Source organism: Natator depressus, chromosome 1, assembly GCF_965152275.1.
Source record: "Natator depressus isolate rNatDep1 chromosome 1, rNatDep2.hap1, whole genome shotgun sequence".
Taxonomy (NCBI): Eukaryota; Metazoa; Chordata; order Testudines; family Cheloniidae; genus Natator; species Natator depressus.
In genome coordinates, this window is record NC_134234.1 from 238,020,289 (window position 1) to 238,046,111 (window position 25,823).

Sequence of the window (25,823 nt, forward strand, 5' to 3'; positions counted from 1 at the left end):
GGTCAAGGGGACTGGGCCCTGCTGCCAGGGACAGGGGAAGAGCAAACCGGGGCCCCCCTCCATCTCCAGCATGCTTGGCCCCTGTCCCCAGCAGCCAAGCCCAGACAAGGAGTGAGCCCTGCCCGACTGCCAGGGAGAGCAGCCAAACGAGCAGGGGAAACACACAGGAAAAGGACTGAGCCCCCCTTTCCCCCACCCCACAGGTAACGTGGGGCGGGGAGAGCAGGGAGGGTTGGATAGGGGGCGGTCAGGGGGTGGGGAGCAGGGGAGATTGTATGGGGGTGGGGTCCCAGGGGTGGTCAGGGGGTGGGGAGCAGGGGGGATTGGATAGGGGACGGGTGTCCCGGTGGGATGGTCAGGGGGCAGAGAGCAGGGGTGTTTGGATAGGACGCAGGAGTCCTGGGGAGCAGTCAGGGGTGGGGAGCATGGGGGTTGGATGGGGATGGGAGTTCCGGGGGGCTGGAATGGGGGTGGGGGCCAGGTCATGCCTCGCTGTTTGGGGAAGCATAGCCTCCCCCAGCCTTCCCTACCCAGCCCTCCATACAATTTCTCTACCCGATGTGGCCCTAAGGCCAAAAAGTTTGCCCACCCCTGTCCTAGAGGCATGGGCCTGAATGCACAAAGGGAGTTAGGCATTGTGACACTCAGCGTTGTGACATAATGCTTAACTTTTAGACGCCTATGAAATCACTGCAATTCTCAAAGCCTGAGTTAGGCACCTAAGCTCCTAAAATGAATAGGGAGAAGTTAGCACCTTTGCCTGTGATTCACAAAAGCCAGTATGCTAGGCAGGCCTCAGCTAGCCAATGGGAGATGCCGATGACAGGGGTGTGTCCATCCCTGTCTCAGAAATAGGAACATAAGTCCCGGCTGCAGGGAAGCACCTATCTCTGTTAACGATTCTCAGCTGTGAACCCTGTCTTGGCATTAGGTGCCTATGCTCTTTTACCAAGAAGCTGAGGATGTGTGTGTTGGGGGGAAAGGAGCTCTCTCATAATTATTTGGCCCAGTGGTTAGGGTACTCACTTGGTATGTGGGAGACTCTTGGTTTAAGTTCCCCTTCTGCCTGAGGGGGAAAAGGGATCTTAACAGGGATCTGTCACCTCTTAGGTGAGTGATCTAACTGTTGGGCTCTGGGATATTCTGATGTGGGGCTTCTCAGTCTCTCCTGTTGAACTCTGGGTAAATAATGAATCATTGGAGCAGGGGGACTGGATCCTGGGTCTCCCACGTGAGTGCTCTAACCTCTGGGCTATCAGATCATGTTGTGCTAGTATGTTCTCTGTCTGTCTCAAAGAGTCATATGAGGGAGGTCCTAGTCCTCCCCGCCTCCTGGCTGTTTTGTAGGAATTTACCAGAGGGGGATGCCTATTGGATTGGGCCCTGCACATGACTTAGGCAGCTGAATGCCTGTCTTACCATTTGTGAATTGCTTTAGGGCTTAGGTGGGAGAAAGGCGCCCAGATGCCTAGAGGGAGGCAGCAGTGCGCATGCTCAGAAACAGAAATTTGGGTGTGTAGAGAAGTTTTACTGCAAAAACTTAGGTGCCGAGTGAGTTTAGGCACCTCCATGGTTCAGCAGGACTTCTGTGCATTGCAACGGTCCCAAAATTGGGAATTAGGCACCAAATTTCTTTTGTGCATTCAGGGCACAAGCCCTTGGGAACACAGGGAGACCACAGCCACTGCTCCACCCTAGGATGGCAAGTATGGTCCATTCCACTGGCCAGTGCAGAGACAGGGTCTCCCTACTCTCCTTTGCCCACTTTGGAGAGTTGCCAAGAGCGGCAATAGCCCTGCAGAGTTCTGGTGCACAGGATAGTGCATGGACCAGAATGTGTTGTCCCTGTGTGGATGCAGAAAGGGAGTTAGGCTGCTTGCAATTTCACCTTGTGCAGGGCAGGGTACAATTCTTACTGTCATACTGTAAAGGCAGGTCACTTTCGCAACCCTAACATCTTGCCAGTGTCCCCTTATATGATGCATTTTAAAAACTTGTACCTGCAAAAATTAAGCAGAGATTTTCATACAACATTACTGGGTTCAAATACGCAAGACAAGATTTTGCCCCAAACCTCCAGCTCTTCATCCAGTAGTAACTGTTGGATTCCCTTTAGCTACAGCTTTCTGCTAGAGCTTCTGTGGAAATACTGCCCCAGGTATGTCAATTGCAGAGCCATCATATATTGACATGCATTTAGGCCTCCATAGTAAGTACATTCAGCAATGCACCAATGGGCAATCAATCACATAGGTCAGATTATATTTTTCAGTGCTCTCCTTAAAGGTGAAATGCAAAACTATGATAAAAGCTGAGATAAACCCAGGAACATGTATTATGCCTCCACTAACTAGACTTTGTGTTGTGCGTGTGTGTGTTTTTGAGGGACAGTTGAACATTCAGCATTAAATTAAGCTTTAACAAGCTTTACAAAACATTTAGCTACTGTCAAAGTCTTCCAAGATCTTCCAGAACTAGACTAGAAAGGCTCCAAAATGCTGTCTCACATACAAAGGCTCCAAGAAGTTGTCTCACACACAACTGCTGACTTTTCTGGGTTCTGTGCCAACCCAGAATAATCGAGGCAAACTCAGGAAAGCAGTGAACATCTATGAGGGCTAATAAGAGCTTTTAGAATGGTAGATTAGAATGCATTTCTGGGCTGAGTGACCCCCACAGCCTGGTCAGTAGAGGCATTTAACACACTTATGGGGGTTATCTCCAGTTTGATTTTAGCTTTACAGCCTGCACTCAAATGCCAATGGCCCGATTCTAATCTCAGTAGTCCTCAAAACAGTGTGACTGCACTGACCTGAAGATAATTACTTTTGATTTATGCCAGTATAAGGAAGGTCAGAATTAGGCCCAGAGTTTCTCAAGTGAAAGGCAGGTACATGGCAGGAGAGCTGAAGTTCCAAAAGGGCTTGAAAAATGAAGGATTATTTGAAATCCAACATATGCTTCTATATCCTAGTCTTATTGTAACCTGCCCTACCCAAAATCCCAATAGAAAACATTTTGTCTCCCTTCACTCTTGACCCCTTTCCCCAGCAGATGCTTGTGATATTGATCTGAGGCCAAATTCTGCCCTGGCTTGCCTTCTCTGCAAGCCCATTGATTTCCCTTGGCCTACTCAAGCCAGCCCCAGAAGTCTTCTATACAGCCCTCTCTGCACTGCCATTAGTTTATTCTGGCATGGGTTCATGATCTGGTTGAATCATACTCTTAACATGTTGTGAGGGAAGGAGGAAGGATGGGAGGCATACTTGGTTCCTAAAGGAGTAGTGTCGGACAGGGTCCTCAGCTGCCAGGGAGATGCTGCTGAGCAAGATGAAAAAGAGGATCAGGTTGGTGAAAATGTTATCATTAACGATTCGATGGCAGTGGAGACGAAACCTGTAAGAGAGAGGAAAGACACAACCTTATCCATCAGAACCAGCTGCAGAGAGAGCTAAGGGGTGGGACTCCTCCTCCTTTGCTGCTGGGTCTGTACCTGTAAGAGTGTTCTGCATAAACCCCTCTGACCCAGGAGTCAGGGAAAAAGCTAGTCCAGGCAGTTGTACCTGATCCTGCAAGGTGCTGAGTGTCCTCAGCTCCCATTGAGCCATGCAGGGAGACACAGGACATGCTTAACACCTTGCAGGACTGGGCCCTTGGTGCTTCAATGAAGGAAAGAGAGGATGGCAGCCATTCTGTTTACATATGTTTGGGTCCCTATTCAGATTTAGTTGTGTTCTAAAATAAATGACCTTCTGTTGGTTCACCCTGAAATTACACCACTTGCCTCAATTAAAGGGAACTAAACAAGATAGAAACCCAGTTAAGAGGTTAGCTACTTCAGAGGTTGTTTTAGCTTCTTTTCCATACATGTTTTTCATTTACCACGGATCCCAAGATGGAACTGGAATTCATCTGGAGAGGTGCTAGAGGAACTCCAATCACTACCCTTGCCTCAGACAATAACAGGAAATCAGGCACAAGTTGGGGCTTCTAGGGTCATAATATCATGCCAGGCAGTGTCTCGTTGCTGAAGCTCAGCCTAATACAAAGCAATTCTTACCCTCAGCAGGAACCTAGCAGGCAAGAAATAAAACAGACTCCAGTCAAACGGAAAAGTTCCCTCCCCCAGTTTACTATGCACCTCCGTAGCTCCCTCTATGCAGAGATCTCAGAGCCCTTTACAAAGAATGAGGACTAAAGCATCATTATCTTATTTCGGTCCCTTTTTTGTTTATAACACCCCCAACGCCTAGTAGATCAACTTTCCAGAGAGGTGCAGAGGTTACATTACTTGCCCAAGAAATCACAGTGAGTCAGCAGCAGAGCTAGAATTAGAATCCAAGAGTCCTGACTGCTGTTACCCCACTGCCTGCTATATACACACACACCTTTATGACACAGCCTCATGTTGGGACTGTGCTCCTACACAATGCCCCGGTGGAAGTTCTGGGAGGCCTTGTGCATCAGGCAAGCACGCTTACTGATACACTGTTGGAAGGATGCAGCATGCTTTCCCTTCTGTGACAGCCATGGTCTCCCACTCCCTTTGGAGAAGCTAGTGCCACCAATGGCACTAGCCTCATATGGTACTATATTCAGGAGAGCACAAGGACCCCCTGCACTGGGGCACAACAGAAATGAGGTTTCTTGTGTCCTTTCCCCTTTGCACACCCATGCAGGGCTTGGCACAATCATGCCACATGTCTTTAGTTATGTGTGTCTGACATAACTAAGCTCCCCCACCCAAAGAAAGCACCACATGTACTCCTTGGTGCCAGATGGACCTGGTTTTTGCACCGATGTTATTTGTGCATCAATATGGTACATCAGGAAACCCATCTGTTAATTAGACTCCAAAGTCCTAGCACTGTCCCAGGGTGTGAGGATGATATTTTTTAACATAAATGGAAGAATACTGATGGATGCAATTACTGACATTTCCAACCAAAGGGGAATAGGGCAGAGAAGAGAGGACTTGAGGGAACTGTTAATGATACAAGTAGCTTTTCCTCACTAATTCACCAACTCAACCCAGGAGGCCAAATCTTACTCTTACTGAAATCAGTGAGAATTTTGTCATTGACTTCAATGGGAGCCGGTCCCTAATGATTGGCATTTGATGGCTTTACAGCCATCTATATAAAATAGGTTTGTGGTATTAGGAGCCTAATCTGATCATCAACTTATTCTACACATGACTGGCCACCAAGCAGCTTTCAAATGGTAATGCCCTTCAGTGGCTGTTGATCACAAATTATCTGAACTGGTGACAAACAGATGTAAGGCTGTAGATGCTGTACCAATTCCTCAACCTTTCCAGACCCCCTATTTTATGTATTTTATTTCTAATGCCCAGGTTTCTTTTCAACTTTGGTGGAGGTCACCCCAGAGCCCCTGTGCTGGTCAGACTGCTACTGATCTCCTGTGGGCTAGAATGTGGCTCAGAGCACTACAGCCCTATGTAGGGGGCAGTGAGTACCCACACCTCCCCAGGATGGACACCAGAGAGATTGTGCTGGTGCTGAATGCTCCCCAACAGGCCAGCCCTGCTCTGTGGAGCCATGAGCACCCCTCCTCCGTCCACTTTTCAGTATCCTGTTCCCTGTGGGGCAGGAAGTGGGCTGAACTTAGACTGACCCAGCTGGAGAGCCGGGGTCAGAGGACTAAACGACAGGCGAAGAGTCTTCAGGGAGCACTGCTCCATCCCAGAGTAGGAACCTTCACACGTAAGCTGGCCAACTAGGGTACTGAGATAGACTCTGTTGGTCAGACTGAGGACTGAGCCTGTGGAGGGCTGCAGAGATACAACCAACTGAGGGTACTGTGATGGGCCCTGTTGGACTGTCAAAGGACTGAGCTGGGAAGAGCTGCAGTATATTACTGAGTGCTTTGAGATAGGCCTGGTTGGAAGACCCACCTGATGAGCACAGCGGCTGACAGGGGGTACTGTGAGTGGAGGAAATGGAGAAAAACTGCACACACCCAACTGGGGGTGGCAGGGAGGGGGACTCGTAAGAGGAGGGTGACACCCCTTTACACAAAGTATTCATGACCTGCCTCTCCTACAAACTTTCTAGGTGCCCTGAACTCCCCTTAGGCAGCGATACTGGCATAGAGCTCCCTAGAGCAGAGTTTTCCAGCTGGGATTCCAAGCAGGGGGTTCTGCAGGACTGACTGGGTCACTGAAGCCAGGAAGCTCTGCACAGCGTATTCTTGGGGGTCCAATACAAATGGGAGACCTGACCTGCCTTTCATGGTTGGAATGCTGCAGCACAGCAACTTATCAAGTACCTGTTGGTAGGGCTGAAGATGAAAAAAGCACTGGCATCCGGCATGGGCACAGCCTTCTCTTTGAGGTGCAGTTCAGACATTGGGCGTGGCCGAGGGCCGACAGGCATTTCAGGCTCCTCCTCCTCTTCCTCTGCTGGAAGGAACAGTTGGGTTTTTTAATGCTATGGAGTAGCAGTAACTGGTTCACTTGAGTGCAGAGCACTTTATGTACCCAGAAGTTTCAGTTACTTCTCTGGGTTGAACTACAGCTAGAAACTTCTTCTCTTGCATTATATGAGCCCTGCACAGAGCCAACACCTTGCCTGAGGTTGTGTCAAGATGAGTGAGTGTGCCACTGAGAAAACACTAGGGATGGGCGCTTTGTCGAACACCACTCAGAAGTTCTCAGAATTGTTATTTTTTAGAATTCAAGAGAGAGAAGAATCGAAAGGCTGGAGACAAAGGTAAAACTCTTGAACCAAGTTCCTACGAAGCAGAGCTGCAGGCAGTGCACAGATCAGTGACTAACCCACAAGGAAGAAATGCAGAGATGAGGCCTTAGGGCCTTATGGGGAAGGTTTGAAAGAGAACTTTTACCCTTTGAGGATTTCAAGTCCCTGCTGAAGTCAGACGTTGCTTTGTGCATGGTGCAATAGCATTTCCCTTCATTTAGTTAGTAAGATGGGTAGAAATGCTGAAAGATGGGAGAGATTACTGGCTACACACAACAACATTCATCTTCCGGACAACGCCTATGAGGCACTTCTACTTTAATGAAATAGTTTCTTTGGCCCACACAAAATGAGATAAATTCTGGGTAGACTCTAGCACCACATCCTGCTTTCTTTCTCCTTCCCTTAGGGCCAGTCACTGTGCTTGGCTGGGCTTTCAACACATTAGAAAATGCAGATGAATCAGCTCATACCCTAATCTTGGTGCATAGCTACTGGGGACAGGAGAAAAGCAGCCGTTAGCAGGAATTCATCTCAGAGGGTTTTGGATAAATGTTTGCGTTCGGTACACAGAGCATGTACCTTTTTAAACAAGTTTATTTCTGTAACAGCTCATGTTTCTATTGTATTGTATCTTGTAATACACTGGAAGTTTATACTTTTCACATGCTTTATGGGTTTAAGAAACATTCTTTCATGTGTGCTTTTCTGTATAGGAAAGGAAAGTAAGTGGTGAGGTTAATGACTGTAATAATATTGTAATTGTAACACTTGGCACGTTTTTGTGCTTTTCATCTGAGGATTTCAAAGTTATTGACAAATATTAATGAACTTACTCTCACAAATTTCCTATGAGGTAGATAAGTAGATGACCTTGTTTGAAAGATGGGGAAATTGAGGAAGAGGTTAAGCAACTTGCCCAAGATCTCACAGGATGTCTGAGAGTTGGGATTTGAATTTTTTCTGTAGCTGAACTACATTGGAAGATTTGCACCGTTTTACCTTGAAGAATCACTCATCATCATCATAATCTTTCTACTATATGTAAACTCATTGATTGTGTTGATCTGTTTTGGAGACTCAGCAGAGGAAGGGGGCAGAGTGGTGAGTTGCATAATAAGTGCTCTGAGGACCAGTGGTGATGAGGTTTGATGCTGGATTGTGCAGTAGATACTGTAAAAGGAAGCTCGTGGGAGTGAGGCAGGGGAAGCTGATGGAAGATTGAGTGGGGAGGTTTTAAGAATAAAGGTACAGCTAGCGGGGAGACACATGGAATGACCATTTCAAATAATTTTCAGGCACTGGGTGAGCATGAGTGATTTTAGAGGCTGGGATGATGGCATCTGTGAGAGGATCACTGGAATTAAGAGATTAAGCCACGGATTGATAGTTGGTAGAAACAGCTGATTGCAGATGAGAAAAGATAACATCTAGGAAAATTGGAGTACTGCAGTCTAGGCACAGCTAAAGTACATCCACATGCAGGCAGTGGGCAAAAAGAGGTCTGAGATCAGGTGTTGTCTCAGATGGATAGGATATGGACACATGGCCCCTCATGTAGCACAACAGGCTTGGTTAGCTAAGAGGACGAGGAGCCCATAATGTCCAGTGGTCACAAGGAAGCTGATAAATGGGAGGGAGAAATACAAGTGATTGGAATAATTACTTCCTAATAGGCAGTGGAAGCCCTGGACCAGAGTTTCTGAGAACCAATTGTCCTAGGCAGCTGCTGCATGGAGTGGCAGCACAAATGGGTTCTGTGAGGTCAGAGTTTCACACAACAGAATGAGAAAACCATATAGATTAGAATGTCATAGATTATTATATGCAGTGTTGTTGTAGCTATGTTGGTCCCAGGATAATAGAGAAACAAAGTGGGTGAGGTAACATCTTATTGGACCAACTTCTGTTGGTGAAAGAGACAAGCTAGCTTGTCTCTTTCATAAACAGAAATTGGTACAATAAAAGATATCACCTCACCCACCTTGTCTCTCTAATAGATTATGATAGTAAATTTGGTCTAATAATAGATAACAGATTCCTAAAAATATACCTGAACATATGAAAAATTTTAAATCACCTGACCTTTCTGATTTGCTTTTTGATTTGAGGGACCCAGGAGAAGCAGCCAGGAAATTGCAGGGCTAATAGCTACCATTTTCACAAATCACTAAAATCAGGAGTGGTACCAAGGACTGAAGAAGAGCAAATGTAATCTTCAAAAAGGGTGAGAAGAACAATGCTGGGAACTACCATACAATTCACTTCACTTCAATAAAGGGTACAATACAACAGCAAATAACCATGCACCTGATCTGTTAGCATTTCCCTGATAACACCACCAGCAACAATTGGCAGCATGAGTTTTTGGAAAACTAATCACGTCAGGAAAATCTGTATTCTTCTCTCATATTTAGGGCTAGCTTTGCTGGCATACCAAAGAGCGTGAGGGGAGAAGTGTTTTTACTTCACTTTTTTTGCCCCCCCAATCCTGGGGGCTGCTGTGACCACATCAGCCATTGACACAAATTTGAGGTATCTCAGAACTTGGATAATTATATTAATAAAAATAATTTGAATCAATATCATCAAACTGTTATTACTTTAGGAACTAGAGCCTCTCCTTCATGGATTAGTGGTAAGGAAAAGGGGATGGGATGTACCTGGAGCTTCTGTAGTAGGATATGGGTTCTTCTCTTCATTTTCATTGGGCTGATAATCATCCACATTGATCTGACAAAAACAGAGGAGACAGAGACAAAGCCCTGGTCAGACAGTGCCCTGACTTTTTGTTCCCTCAGAAATCTGAACTGCTCATAGCACATTGGGTGGTAAGAGACCTTGGTAGTAGGTGGGGACTCTCCATCAGCAGTGATCGATTTCAGCTCAATTTTCTCCTCCTTTGTCTCCTCCTCCATAGCTGGTTTCTCAATCTCCTGTTTCTTTTCAGGACTAGCGGTCCTAATAATTCAACAGGATAAAAAGCAAACATTTACAAAGGGGAAAAGGGGTTTCCCTTTCAGAAATTTAGTGTAGTGCAGTACAAAACATGACAATAATCAGCTGGCATCTCCATTCTGTATCCGGCATACATGCCAGCAGGCTCCTCCTTTCTATTGGCTGGAAAGGCAGCATCAATGACAGTATCTGCAGAGCTTCTTAGTGATGTATATGTGTGTGTGTGTATGTACATTTGACCACAGGCCTAGGGATTTGACCACAGGCCTTCTCTTCACTCACCCAACTCCCACCAATCACATATACCGTATGAATAGTTTTCAACCCCTAGGCTATGATCCTGAGTTATGCTGCCTGCAGATTTTCCTTAATATGGCTCCCAGCAGTCTGATGGTCTTTGCCGGTTATACGTGCTCTGCTTGCTATGCCTGCTCTTAGGCAGGGCAAATAGAGCCCTGATCATAGGGATACTCTGCCAGCTGCAAAGGTGTCCTGCAGAATGATCAGCTTATCAGAGCAGCTCCCCTCTCCAGGAAACCAGGAAGAAGATAGGGGGACAGGGAGAAGTAACAGGTGGTGACAGAACATCAAGCTTCCCTGCTGCCAACAGCCAGGAGGAAAGGATAAAGTCTGAGTGAAGCTTCACCCTTACCAGGAGTCCTTAGAAGCACCACAGGAACTGGGAGGAGGAATGGGGGATGTGGCATCACAGGTGAAAAAGTGGCCGAATGTTTGGTCTTGGGAAGTAATGGCTGAGACTGTCCCTAATAAATATCAACCATTGAGGGTGGGGTGGGGATCAGAAAATATTAGGGTAGCTCAAATGGGGTCACTGTGTTGTTATCACTTCCTACTTCTTCTCCTCCTCCAACACCATGTTTACTGCACAAGCCCCATCGCCCTGCATGCCTCCTCTCTGGTTACACTGTCCCAGCCACAGGAGCTAGTGACCTGCTTTAAACTGTACGCCTCAGGGTATTAATGAGGCAGCCTCCTTCACTGAGCATCAGCTACACAATGCTCCCAGCCCAGGTAGTTCAAGGAACAGTGAGCTCAGGGTCCCCCTAATAGCTGGATTTCCCCACACAGCCATGCAGCACGGTAACGCTAAAGCCTTCCTTTTGCTCCCTCATTTCAACCACTTAAGTTTTGAAAATGATAGCTATAGATGGGTTTACCTAGCTAGTTTTTTCCTTTCTTTTTCCTCTTCCTCTTCTTTCTGAGCAGATGTCAAACTCTCTGCATCGGCAAGATTGTCCACAGCGATGGCCAAAAATACATTCAGCAGGATATCTGTTTGTGTATTTCCGTAAAGAAAATGGGCTTGGAAAACTGTAGACCAGGACAGCGAGAACCCTGATCACCTGAAATGCCAGTTTGCTCCAATGAGCAAGCTGCAATCAGATCTCACACAAATGGTTAGGCCACACACACACATATACATACCCCTCCCCCTGCCCTCCCAAGGCTTACACAATACACTGTGTTTTCCAAACATTCAAACCTGCCTTCCTGAAGTTAGGCATCTAAATCCATATGTAGGCATCTAATTCAAAGTGGTCTGTTTTTCAAAAGAGCTGAGCAACCGCAAGTCCCACTGAAGATAATGGAAACTGCACACAGGTTCAACCTTTGAAAAAGCAGGCCACTTTTCTTTAAGAGCCTAAATACGTATTCAAGATCCTCGTAACATTAGGCACCTGCCTGTGAAAATTTTGGCCTATGTACTTGAAGTGAACAACCTCATTAAAGGTCTCCCCACAGACTTGATTGGCCATAATTGACATTACAGATAGCATTGTCATTAGCAGTGTATCTCTAAGGGGACCAAAGTGAAATTCATTATAGCTGAGTGCTGAGGGAATCATTTGGCAGCTCTGTCAAGTCCCAACGTAAGCCCATGCATGTAAGGTATTCAGTACAAAGCAATCACGCTCAAATAACTTGAGGGGCCTGGATGGACAAGCTAGGAAATTTGGAGCTGGAGTTGTAGCTCCATCCTTTCCCTTGTGTCTAGGTCAATCACTGTTCAGAGACCCTCTATACCACAAAGTTGAATTTGAGCTTCTCTTATGAATTCCTTGGTGTGGGTTCTTATTATAGCATAATCCTATTTAAGTAAATTCCAGTTAAAGGCTTGTATTGTAAATATACAGAACCCTCCTCCTGGACTCTCACTGTGCTGTGGGGTCAAGGGCCCAAAATGCAGCCTTCCAAAGCCAGCTGGCTTGCAAAGCTGGCTGATGTTTTCCTTTTCACTGTTTACAGTGGGACCTGAATTGCAACCTTTTCTAAGATGACAGACTGCCTCCCTCGACCTTCAGATAAATGGGATTGCACTATCTCACTTTGAAGAGAGGGCAGCACAGGGCAACAGAGATGTCAGACACCAGGGTCTGAGAGATCTAAATTATGAAGAAAGGTCAAACGAGTTGGGCTGAGTCTACAAGGTGATCACGTAGAAGAATCAGCAGGAAAAATGTATCATCTCTGGGGAGGGGATCATCCATTAGGGGAACACAAACTAAACCAGAAGGAACTAGTAGCAGACAGGGATTTGGGACAGATCTACAGTCATGTACTTCATGCAAACTCAAGTGGAAAGGACAGCTGTGTTTCATATACACAGGGCCCTCTGTGCAATGTGCTGAATAACTCCTGGAGTGTACACAGTGCCTTTAATCCCCCCTGAAGTCAATGGGTACTGAGGGTGCTCAGCACCAGCTCAGACCCATAGATAACAGGGTATACATTTTTTATATCTGTTATACAAGTAGACTGTAATAAATGAAAGGATCTCTCTATCATATTGATATATAAATGAGTTAATGTAGGATCTCACATAAAATGTAATCTGTAAAACATGCTACTTTTATAGCATTTGTATACCGTATACTGTAAACTATATATATATATTTGTTCCACATGGCGTGTATAAAAATAATAATGGAATAAATTAAAGCAAAAAATACACTGCAAATTCAGTAAGTAGGTACATAGATTAGTTTCTGGACAAGGTAGGGACTAAGGTCCGGTGAACAAAAGGATGACGGATTTAAACCAAAATGATATTTGGCATAGTGGCTCGGCCTTATCCTCTTCTGACAACTGTTATATTTTAAAGTCTTAGTATCAGTTAAAATTCATTAGATGGCATTGATTTTTAGCTGTCAGAAGCCAAAATGCAGACCCAGGTAAACCATAAAGGTGACACTCATGAAATTCATATTCCCCTGACACAATAAGGTAGTAAAACATGGTTTTAAATGCAACCCTGCGTGGAGAAAAGGTCGCATCAAAGGATACAGTTTCCGCAGATGAAGAGGATGATGAAGTAAATACAGACCAACATTCCTGGAAAAGAGGGGCCGCCATAAGCCATGATCCCATCATACATCACCGAATTCCAGTCCTCCCCAGTCAGGATCTAAATGACACATTCCCGCCAATAAGGGACACAGTGTTAGACCACACAGCAAACCCAAAAACCCCATGATAACAAAGAAACCCCACCCTCTCCTAGAGAAACTCCCTGGGGTACTCGGACTGGTGGATGTATCCAACAAAAAGGAGCTGAGAGGGCCTGTGCTCTGAATGTCCAGATGTCTCCATGAGGGCTGACCGCTAAAGCCAGGCAGATATCCAAGCCAGCTCTGTTCAGGTTTCGTGGCCATTTCCATCTGATGCCATGGTGTGGCTGTCTGCATCAGTCAGACTGCTGAACTGAGTGCGGGAACAGAATGCTCAGCACAGGAATGCAGCACAGCAGAGTAAGTCACCGCTACGTATACCTCTATATAGCAGGTGATTTTCACTTCCCCTCACCATGGACACAAGCTAGCTATACATCTGCTCTTATATGAACACTTGCAAAGCTGTACTCAGAATACAGATACTAGATTCCCATTCTGGTTTTCTTGAATCTCTTCCTCTCAGACCCAGCAGTACTTCACTAGGGCAGAGAACTAATGCAGGGCTACCCAGCAATTTGCTAGCCTTTGACAGGGCAGTGCCTATCCTCTGGCCCCACCAAGTTAGGCACATGAAGCTTGTCCTCTGCTATAGCCTGGGAATTCAACTCAGCTCCTAACCTTGGCCACCGTCTCAGCAGCTGCAGAACTTGCTGTCATTGATCACCTCCTGCAGCAGACTAATTTAATTTCCAGTCTCACTGAATACCAGTCTGCACAGGAATGATCCAGGACCATCTTACCCCAACAGGGGACACACACGAGCAGACTGTCAATTCCTTGCTGGAACTGTTGTGACCCGTACCTGAAACACAGTGAGGAGGGACTGGGGGAAGTTATCGAACGTGCTCCTCCTGGTTTGCATCTCATCAAAGTTAAACTTGCCCCCAAAAAGCTGCATTCCCAGGAGTGAGAAGATGATGATGAAGAGGAAGAGAAGCAGCAAAAGGGAAGCGATGGAGCGGACTGAGTTCAGCAGTGAAGCCACTAGGTTACTCAAGGAGTTCCAATACCTAAGGGAGCCAAAGAGAGGCAGTTAAGATTCCTTTCCCAGGGCAGGTGCTCACGGACTGCATCAGATATTGTTTCAGGCTGCCTACTGCATATAAACAAGCATTTCCAAACACCCTGTTAAGCAGTGAATCATCCATGTGCTTCCCTGAGATAATGAGACCTGCTGCAGTAAATGAGTAATTTTACTACCACACGTGTACATACACAATTCCCCCCCGCCCCCTGCCACACACACAGACAGAAGATTACTGCAGTGCTCTCAGACTAAGGCGCTGCAAATCTCTCATCAATATACAGTGATTAGTTCTTGCTGCTTCAGTGAGTTACATTCTAACCAACCTCATTACAACACTCACAGCTGGTACAGCAGCCAGAATACCTGACTCCAGAGAGTGGCTCTGTAATAATGGACAAGAACAGATGGGGAAACTATTTGGATGCAAATACAGACTTGTCCAAAATCTGGTGTATGCATGTGTGTGCGCGTATGCTCAGTCTTGGATGGAGGCCACTGAGCTTTCTGGTGTTTGGAAGACTGGGGTAGATACTCAGGGCCATCTCCTCCTCTCACACCGGTTTTCAATGGTGTAACTCCATTGCCCTCAGTGGAGATACTTCGGACATGCATCGGTGTGATATCATATTCAGGCCCTCAGCAATCCCTTTCCTTTTCGCTTCTGCAAACTACACCGTTCTTTATGCATGAAACTCATTACATTGCCTCAATACATCTTTAAAATGCTCCTAACTAGTTCCAGCTTGATATTTTCTAGTATCACCCTGGTACCTTGGTGCCAGTTGGATCCCGATGTTAAAAATCAACAGGACATTTTTTAAAGGTTTTGAGACTGGCATACATTTCATGGACATTACTAAGATGAAGCCCACTTACTGCAATTACTGACAGAAGAATAAACTGTTTGTGACAGTCTATGTTCCAAACCCTTTTATATAATGATATACAATGTTGACTGCAGCTATTAAAACAACTAGTGTTAAAGCGATAGGATTGGTAACTCTCCTCCCCAACTGTATTCATATATCAGCGATGGGGTCAGAGTGAGGACGTTGCAAAGTGCAGTCTCATTGTGTGCCCGTTCAGGAGAGCACCCAAACTGCCTGGGGTCTCACAGTGCTCCAAAGGGAACAGGGAGAAGACAGGCTGTGGCTGTACTTTGCATTCCCTCTGCACCAAACTACAGAACGGCACCGGTGTGAAAACAGGCTGCATTATGGGACACAGAGTGTCAGCTCTGAAGCAGCTTCCATGCTGCCCTCTTGGCTGCTGGACACCTCCCACTCCACTTCAAGCTTTGCGGTGGCCCCTTTTCCAATACCAGTGTCACCCCCACAGCACCAGTTATGGGTCTGACAGCAGAGCTGACCTGAAACCTGTTATCCTTTAATCACTCCCTCTAATCACACACACAGTTGGGTCTCAACAAGTTGCACATCCTCCATAGCGTCCAGTCATGATCTGTCAATTTGCCTTCCATCTGCAGATCCTTCATCCCTTGTTACTCTACTAATAAGTGACTCCCCCTCTGTATCCTTTCACCCAGAAGTTCAACACTGGCCAATACTGTCCATTCCACAGAAGCTACTGTGGACTCAAGTCTCGTTCTGAATTTCCAGTCGTATCTTCTACATAGGGATAGATGGAAGGGGAGCAGGCATTAGCAGCTCTATATCTCCTGTCTTATGATGAGGGAGTCCATTCCTTCTGCTTATGCATGTGGCATCAGAAGAGCATTAATTCCCATGTGAGTGGCCTAGAACATTCTCTGAGCATGACTCTTTAGATTTTTAGGTCACTGTGCATCCCTTGGATGAGCTTTCATTTGAGCTTCTCTAACTGTAGGAGGGCACAGCAGAACAGTTCTGCGTTGTTGGAATGCTAATTCTAACCACACACAAACAGAGAAATATTACATTCATTAGCCCCTCCCCTCAGCTTTAAAGCATTGAAAAAAGGTTTGAACCACACAAATGCCAACAATCTGTACTCAGGTGCCTACCATCTTGGTTGATGATCCAGGGCACTCGGCTAGGAATTGATAGTCCTGGGTTCAATTGGCTGCTCTACTGCAGACTTTCAGTGTAACCCTGGGCAAGCTACTTAGTTCTCTGCCTCAGTTCCTTTTCTGTAAAATGGGCATAACAGCACTTCCCTACCTCAGAGGGGCATTATGGGATAAATACAATAAAGACTCTGAGGCAACCAAGATACTATGGTAGCAGGGGGCAGAGGGCATTTAAGTACCTTAGGTAGACTGGGACGTAAGAACATATTAATCTCTGGTTTAACCCCATTGAATCCAACTGGAGTCATATGGTGAAAACCTCATGCACCTCTGAATTACACCTAAAAGGCACTAACAGGGAGGTTCTTCCAGTATCCACCTATCACTTGTTTCACATAAACATTCCAAGAGAGCAGGTGATATTTTCTATTTCTACATTAGTCAAGGAAGAAGGTGAGCTAACAGTTGTTTTTAATCTCTAAACTCTATACTTTAGTAAATTTCACATATGATCACTAACCGTGAAACTGACACCTATGTAGAGGGCCAGCACAAAGCCTGTACACCACTCAAGTCCCATTAACCACTTATCATAGGGTTTAAGTGGCATTTAAATGGTGCACAGACCTTGTGTTGGCCCTCTGCATAGGAATGACTTTCACCCCAAATGAACACGGTGCCTTCCCTATCATTATATCAAACAGAGCGGAATCAGATGCCATTAACCAAGCGTTCTAAGAAAACAAGGCAAAAGGAGCTGCTTTCCCTTTTTCATGGTAGAGGGAAAGCTTGGTGGCCAGGTCTGGAGGGGGATGTGGATCTTTCCTCTGAAGTTTAGCAACCAGCTCATCTCAAGGAGGCCAGGCTGCTTTAAAGTTTAACTGAAATTCGAAAGATGGGCAATGCAAACCTGAAGTAGTAAGGTAAATCTACTGAAGCTGTGGGCTCAACATCACCAAACTTCCTCAGTGGATGCGCAATTAACAGCTCTTCCCATCTCTGTTCACACTTACAGCTCACATACTTTTACGCTTTGGGAAGAAGAGCAAATGAAATAAAAAGAGGCCAAAGTCACCCCTAGTGTAACTCCATTAACTTCAGTGGAGTTACACCAGAGATTAAGCAGTTCCAGAGTATCTCCCTGCACATCAAACTCCTTCAGTTCGGATAATTTCAGCTAAGGCACAACTCCTTTAGTTCTCAATACAGCAAAGCCCCTAATGCATGTGTAACTTAAAGCATGTGAATAGTCTCATTGACTGGCTTAAAATTACACAGGTGCTTAAATGCATTGCTGGACCCGGGCCCAGCTTAGCCATTTATCTGGTCAACATTTCTTTATAATTCTTATAGCTGTGTCAGCACTCCAGATTCATTTTCTTATGGGACATTAAAACTTCAAAGTAATTAACTGAGATGATAGTGATGTCTTACCTGCACTCCTGTGAGGATTTAAACCCAAGTATGACATCAGCACAAAACTAAACCAGCCATTCAGAAAACAGGTTTGCATAGTGAGGGTTTGTCTTGACCAAGAGCAGGGCTCAAGTTTAAATCAGCCTTAGCTATTGTGTGCCAGCTAAACCTGACCTAAACTCAACCTTTTCCCTCGTGTACATCCAGAGTAACCCCTTATAGCTTGACTTTCGCTGGTTCAGGAACAAACCCAAACCATGAGGGTCAAAGCCATCCTTGGAGTAACTCAACTAGCTCAGTGGAGTCACCCAGGAACGAATTTGGCCTGGAGTGTTCAAACATATTGCAATGGATTTTGAAAAAGGGCCCTCATCCCCCATTTTCTCTTCTTCTATCATCATACAGCAAAAAAAACCCAAAAAACAAAAAACAAAAAAACCTATTCCTGTGACATCACATTCATTTTCATGGCAATGTCATACATACAGATATTTGAATTCCTTTCAGCAACAAGCAGAAGAAACTGAGCTGTAAAGGCGAAAACCATTGTTGCTCTCGCTATCAGGACTAAGAAATTAATTGTGACAGTTTGTACTTCTATAGCATCTCCCACTTGAGGATCTCAAAGCAGTTTATAGATGTTAATGAACTAAGCCTCGCAAAACCCCTGTGAGGTAGGCCAGTACTGTTATTATGCCCGGTTTTCAACTGGAGGAATTAAGGCACAGAGAAGTGGCTTGCCCAAGACCACACACAGAATCCACTGAAGAGCTTGGACTAAAATCAGGAGTCCGGATTCCCAGTATTGTGCTCTAAAAGTCCTAAGATTCTTCTTCCCTGTCTTTAAACACCTTCCACTATGGCTTTTGTGATACCTGCAGTCTCAAAGATACTGTTCTTAAAATGGTGGTAATGATGGTGGGCTGTTTACATAGTGCTTCCAACATTGTTCACCCAACACAGACACCTCCTTGGAGGTATAAGAACCCCCACTGACTTAATAGAAAAACAACCATGGACATCCAGTGGCAGGACTTAGCTTTAAAATATGAATCTAAGTTTATAGTTAGGAATAAATGGATTACTTTTTAGTTTATATAAAGGAATAAATATAGGGTTTTTTTAAGCCGTCTAGATTAGCTCATGAAGAGACAGTCATTTGACTTCTCTCAGCACAGGAAGATATTCTGCACAACACTGTAAAAATTAGAGAGGACAAAACAAATAGATTATACTGCTGCTTCTTAATTTATTTCATGAAATAATTCTGATGATTATTTATAATCTTCCAAGTAATGTTTGCTCTTGAAATTCTAACAGTGGTTCCCAAAACTATGGGATATTCATTCATCTGTGTTTTTATTTGCTCTATGATATTATGGCGTAGTAGTCATGCTTTTCATATATGTACATATTTTTGATGCACTGAGAGTTTGTCTACACTTGATACTTATCATGGAAAATTCACATAAATATATGAAGATTAATTTGTCTAAGATATATCTTTGCCGTCATATTTTCCATGATTTGTGCCTCATTTTATCTTCTTGATTATCACTATTTCTATGTCCCATATGTCTGCATGTCAGTCAGAAATATATATTTGACATAAAGCATTACACTGTCATCTTTTCTGCTCTTCTGCCCTTTCTGGGATGGTATCTTACTTTATTATCATTCCATGCATGTGGCTTATTCCACCAGTGTCTATAATGGTAATGACACTAAATCATCACTGTGTTTAGAGCTGAGTGAAGAATGGGAAAACTGGCAGCTGTACTAGAAAGAACACTCACAAGAAGCAGGGTCTTGGCATCTTTCAATCCAGGAAGTTTTTGGAAAGTGTAGGGGACAATTTTCTGGTGCAAGTGCTGGAGGAACCAACTATGGGCAGAGCTCTTCTTGACCTGCTGCTCACAAACCAAGAAGAATTAGTAGGGGAAGCAAAAGTGGATGGGAACCTGGGAGGCAGTGACCATGAGATGGTCGAGTTTAGGATCCTGACACAAGGTAGAAAGGAGAGCAGCAGAATACGGACCCTGGACTTCAGAAAAGTGCACTTTGACTCCCTCAGGGAACTGATGGGCAGGATCCCCTGGGAGAATAACATGAAGGGGAAAGGAGTCCAGGAGAGCTGGCTGTATTTTAAAGAATCCTTATTGAGGTTGCAGGAACAAACCATCCCGATGTGTAGAAAGAATAGTAAACATGGCAGGTGACCAGCTTGGCTTAACAGTGAAATCCTTGTTGATCTTAAACACAAAAAAGAAGCTTACAAGAAGTGGAAGATTGGACAAATGATCAGGGAGGAGTATAAAAATATTGTTCAGGCATGCAGGAGTGAAATCAGGAAGGCCAAATCACACTTGGAGTTGCAGCTAGCAAGAGATGTTAAGAATAACAAGAAGGGTTTCTTCAGGTATGTTAGCAACAAGAAGAAAGCCAAGGAAAGTGTGAGCCCCTTACTGAATGAGGGAGGCAACCTAGTGACAGAGGGTGTGGAAAAAGCTAATGTACTCAATGCTTTTTTTGCATCTGTCTTCACGAACAAGGTCAGCTCCCAGACTCCTGCACTGGGCAGCACAGCATGGGGAGGAGGTGACCAGCCCTCTGTGGAGAAAGAAGTGGTTCGGGACTATTTAGAAAAGCTGGACGAGCACAAGACCATGGGACCAGATGTGCTGCATCTGAGGGTGATAAAGGAGTTGGCGGATGTGATTGTAGAGCCATTGGCCATTATCTTTGAAAACTTGTGGCGATCGGGGGAGGTCCCGGAAGACTGGAAAAAGGCTAATGTAGTGCCCATCTTTAAAAAAGGGAAGAAGGAGGATCTGGGGAACTACAGGCCAGTCAGCCTCACCTCAGTCCCTTGAAAAATCATGGAGCAGGTCTTCAAGGAATCAATTCTGAAGCACTTAGAGGAGAGGAAAGTGATCAGGAACAGTCAGAATGGATTCACCCAGGGCAAGTAATGCCTGACTACACTGACTGCCTTCTATGACGAGATAACTGGCTCTGTGGATGAGGGGAAAGCAGTGGATGTGTTATTCCTTGACTTTAGCAAAGCTTTTGATATGGTCTCCCACAGTATTCTTGCCAGCAAGTTAAAGAAGTATGGGCTGGATGAATGGACTATAAGGTGGATAGAAAGCTGGCTAGATCATCGGGCTCAACAGGTAGTGATCAATGGCTCCATGTCTAGTTGGCAGCCAGTATTAAGCGGAGTGCCCCACGGGTTGGTCCTGGCACTGGTTTTGTTCAATATCTTCATTAATTATCTGGAGGATGGTGTGGATTGCACCCTCAGCAAGTTTGCAGATGACACTAAACTAGGAGGAATGGTAGATACGCTGGAGGGTAGGGATAGGATACAGAGGGACCTAGACAAATTAGAGGATTGGGCCAAAAGAAACCTGATGAGGTTAAACAAAGACAAGTGCAGAGTCCTGCACTTAGGACGGAAGAATCCCATGTACTGCTACGGGCTGGGGACTGACTGGCTAAGCTGCAGTTCGACAGAAAAGGACCTGGGGATTACAGTGGATGAGAAGCTGGATATGAGTCAACAGTGTGCCCTTGTTGCCAAGAAGGCTAACAACACATTGGGCTGCATTAATAGGAGCACTGCCAGCAGATCAAGGGAAGTGATCATTCCCCTCTATTCAACACTGGTGAGGCCACATCTAGAGTATGGAGTCCAGTTTTGGGCCCCCCACTACAGAAAGGCTGTGAACAAATTGGAAAGAGTCCAGCGGAGGGCAACAAAAATGATTAGGGGGCTGGAGCACATGACTTATGAGGAGAGCTACAGGGATTATTTAGTCTGCAGAAGAGAAGAAGGAGATGGGATTTGATAGCTGCTTTCAACTACCTGAAAGGGGGTTCCCAAGAGAATGGATCTAGACTGTTCTCAGTGGTAGCAGATGACAGAACAAGGAGTAATGGTGTCAAGTTGCGGTGTGGGAGGTTTAGGTTGGATATTAGGAAAAAACTTTTTCACTAGGAGGGTGGTGAAGGACTGGAATGGGTTACCCAGGGAGGTGGTGGAATCTCCATTCTTAGAGGTTTTCAAGGTCAGGCTTGACAAAGCCCTGGCTGGGATGATTTAGTTGGGGATTGGTCCTGCTTTGAGCAGGGGGTTAAACTAGATGACCTCCTGAGGTCCCTTCCAACCCTGATATTCTATGATTCAGTGTTTCTTTCTAATTTCCAGATGTAAGGGTCTCAGTTCCCTTAAACACTCTCTGGATTTCTAGGCAAAAGGTTCCACATCTATGCCCCTTTTCACAGAGAATTCTCCTAGCAGGATTGTAAACTGTTCTCTCTCTCTCTGCAGGAGCGGAGAAGAGTCCTGAACAAACAACTCTTCCTCTTCATCATGTGTTCTTTTTCCGTAAAACCTACTGATAGGATGGCCTTCCTGCATCCTATTAACTTAGGCCTGGGACAGACACCTTCCTTAGAAACTCGGCCCAGAGCTCGATGAGCCATATCTAATTAAATTTTAACACCCTTTGCCTTTAGTCCCAGGGATCCAGAAAGAAGACAAACTGCAGATCTGGGCTCTTCATTCCTCCCAGGAGGCTGAATCTAATAGTTTATTTTTGCTAATTCCTATTCCCTGTATCTTCAGCTGACTCTTCTAAATAGGCCACCTTCCTTTCGAATAGTCACAGCCTTGCCTTGGCCAATGTCTAAACTGTCTCTTTGGCTGTAAATCTCTTTTCAGCCCTTGACATCTGACCTTGAAAGCCATCCACCCTTGGCAGTAAGCTGAACCACAGAAACTTCATAGGTGTTTTTCATTTTTTGGATTCTATAATGGCAGTTAAACTCAGGGTAAAACCTTATACTAATCTGGCATCCAAGTCAGTTGTTTTTGTCTGCAGCACAGCTCTGCCATCTTGAACGCCTTCCAGATCTGGTCTTGCTTTTCCTGTGCTCTGTGTTTTTATTTCAGTTTTCACAGAGCTCTCCTTCTGGAAGTTTAAAATGATTGTAGGGCCATTTTCATACCCGAGTCTGCAGGAAAACCCATGGCTTCACCCCCACAACTGAAGCTTTTACAAAGTGCTAACTGGAAGCCCATATGGGTGAGCCCCAGACCCCTTTCTCCATCAAGTGACCAATTACATGAATTTGTATGGAGATACTAAATCGGGATGAGTCGGAAGCTGACATTTCCTGTGACTTCACCTCAAGCTGGCTAAATCAGGTTTGTGTTTTGCAGTACCTGATTACAGGAGGGAACAGAATCACTGACTAGGAGGCACTGTGCCTTTGTGGAGAGGGAGAGAGAGAAAGAAGGGAATGAAAAAAAAAAGAGCTTGAAGAAGGTCTCAGTTGCTGCTGCCAGTGTGGGGCTCCCCTCCTCTGAGGGAGGAACTGGAATGGGAGGAGGAAGTGGGCAGAGTCTTCTCTATGTTGCTGCTAGGGCTGACACCATGCTTCTCCCCATAGCGACTTGTGGGGGAGGAAGCCGCCAGGGTCCGCTCCCTCGTCTGCCCATTGTTGTGGCTGCTGGGGTTGGCAATGGGTTTCTCGATCAAGTTTTTTCCCATTTAACGCAGCCTTTCAGGCCTCCTTGAGTCACCATAAAGCAGCAAAAAAAAAAAAGGGAATGTGCCAATTTCTTTTTGATTTGACAGGGACCCTTAAAAGACCAAGCTTGGTGGATAACATCTTCCCATATTTTAATATATTAACCAGCTTAGTTTAAAGTGCTTCCAACCAGACTTGCTAATCACCCAGGAGGATGGTTTCCCGTTTCTTCAAGTGATGCACCCATAGGTGCTGACTTTTTGGTTCCTGGGGGGTGCTTGACCCCCGCTCTGCCCTGGGTCCCGCCCCTTTTGCACCCCTTCCCCCAACCCCAACCTGCCTCTTCCCGCCCCCATTCCACCTCCTCCCCCCAGTGCCTCCTGCACACCGTGGAAGAGCTGACCGCATCGGGTGGGAGGTGCTGGGAGGCAGGGGGATGCGCGGATTGGCAGAGCCGTCTGTGAGTGGGAGGTGCTGCGGGTGGTGAGGGGGAGGCATTGACTGGGGGGGGGGTGGGCTGCTGGAGGGTGCTCAGCACCCACCATTTTTTCCCCATAGGTACTTCCAGCCCCAGAGCACCCACGAAGTCAGGGCCTATGGACACGCCTCCAATCTTTACAGCTCCCCAATCTGTACAGAAAGGGGACCAATTCTCAATGATCCCCTCACTCTGACTTCTCCCATTTTTTCCCTATGAAAGAGCTGATGTCTCAATCCCAAGGACATCCTTACTCTGGCATAAGGCACATAGGCATCCTAAATCCCCTACCAACTGGCCAATCTCAAACTGCTCCACTTTGGGTATGGAGTTTCTGCTCAGCTGTTTCTTGCTCCCTTCCCTTCTCCCATCCCCCCAGAAAGGTGCCTTTAGTTCTCAGCTGCCCTGCAGAAACCACTGTACTGCCAAAGGTACACACCACAGATGACTGAGCAGAAACTGGGATGCTCTTTGGAGGAAGAAGAAGAAGTAGGTAGGATAGTGGAAGGAATGAAGCTGCAAGGAGATCAGTGATTTGGATACATTTGTGTGTGTGTGGAGCAGATATCAAGTACCATATTTGTCCATGATGCTAGTGCTCCTAGGCCTGTCCCTGCCTCATCCCCAAAGTTGGCCTCCATGGAAAACAGAAGTACCTTGTGATTTTAAATATTCTCAGGAGTCGGACGCATCTCAACACCGAGATGCCCAGCGGTGACATGATCTTGGTCTCCACCAGGATGGTCTCCAGGATTCCTCCACAAACAATAAAGCAGTCAAAGCGGTTGAAGAGAGATACAAAGTAGGCCTGGAGACCTAAGCTGTACATCTTCAGCAGCATCTCTGCCGTGAAAAGAGCTAGCAGCACCTTATTGGCAGTGTCTCATGAAAAAACGGATAAAGAATAATTATTATAATTTCACCCAAAACCACCACCACCACCACCAAAAATCCCACCCACTACTACCAGCAAACAGCGAGGTCAGAGTGAAAAGAGAGAGGACTCGGCTCAGCATGCAGCCAAGGAAGTGGGCCTATGTGCTGACAATCCATACATGAAAATGTTTTGCATAGAAGCCATGGTTTCAATCACAACACTTCCCACACGCATGTATTATACAGCTGTATAACCTCCTTGACAGGAACTGTGCTTTCCAATGCACAACCTCCTGTCACACTTGTCATCTTCCGATGTACAGGTTACAACTATTGGCTGCCGTGTTATCTGCTGTTGTTTAATTCAGCCTTTCAGCTGCTCTCATTTCCACTGAGGATTCAGCTGTTTATTTCTTAGACTAAGGGGAACTTCATAAATCATTCCTTCCTCCTCACCTCCTTTGTAACCAGAATGTATCATAAATGCCATTCGAGTGACAAACTGGGGAACTCACAACCCCGAGAATCTACTCTTAAACTGGCAGCCCAAGTGCTGCACACACAGATAGAAGTAAGCTCCAGCTATGTGACCTCAACTGGATCTAAAGGAACACTCTAGCTGATAGACAGCTGGGTACTAACAGCGTTCTCTGAGGCCTCTCATAATGCAATCATGTATTTGAGATACTGTCTAACATCCTCTGCAAATAGAGGATTGTATTTGTATTTGCTTGTAGTTCAAGGCTGGGATTTCAAATACTGGGTCATCAGACCTCTAACTCTTTCTTTCTCTTTCTCCTTCCCCGTAAGTTTGTTTATCCCTTAACGGTTACAAGGACAGCAAGCAAAACCACCTGCCTCATCTTACCTTGGACCTCTGTGAGCCAGTCTGGCTGGTTGTAATGTTCGGAGGCAATGGTAAGGGTGTTGAGAAACACAAGGAAGATCACCAGCCAGTAGAAAATATTGGACTTGACAGCGGCTCGGCACTTCCTCCTGCAGAACCTGTTCCACCGGCGCCAGTAGCGGCTTGAAACGGGAGACAGAAAAAAGGGATGAAAAAATGGGGATGTGTAAGCCATTGCAAATCCCTCAGTTAAGACCTCCAGCTTTCATTCAGGGGAATTATGGAGTCTGAAGCGATGACAGTGAAAGGCTTTTAAATCCATGCTGGGAGAGAGTCTCCACTACTGCTCAGGGTGACCACAACCATCTGAACAAAACACGGTTCTAAACAAAGTACTAAGATTCTCGGGTGGACGAGCCCTTTGAGCCAGTATGACTTGGTGAGAGGAGACATGTGCTGACCAGAAAGAAAAGGCCT

General features: G+C 45.7%; 1 protein-coding gene across 1 annotated transcript in view; it reads right to left on the bottom strand.

Moving 5' to 3' along the window:
• CACNA1C (calcium voltage-gated channel subunit alpha1 C) overlaps positions 1-25,823 on the bottom strand; it is a 714,429-nt gene that overhangs the window by 123,120 nt on the left and 565,486 nt on the right. The window contains exons 12-20 of the mRNA XM_074938754.1: positions 25,368-25,528; positions 24,280-24,505; positions 13,956-14,163; positions 12,987-13,107; positions 10,859-10,973; positions 9,563-9,683; positions 9,386-9,455; positions 6,292-6,424; positions 3,267-3,396 (exon numbers count right to left, since the gene is read on the bottom strand). Of these exons, the coding sequence (XP_074794855.1) occupies positions 3,267-3,396; positions 6,292-6,424; positions 9,386-9,455; positions 9,563-9,683; positions 10,859-10,973; positions 12,987-13,107; positions 13,956-14,163; positions 24,280-24,505; positions 25,368-25,528 (1,285 nt within the window). The remainder of the gene's footprint in view (positions 1-3,266; positions 3,397-6,291; positions 6,425-9,385; positions 9,456-9,562; positions 9,684-10,858; positions 10,974-12,986; positions 13,108-13,955; positions 14,164-24,279; positions 24,506-25,367; positions 25,529-25,823) is intronic.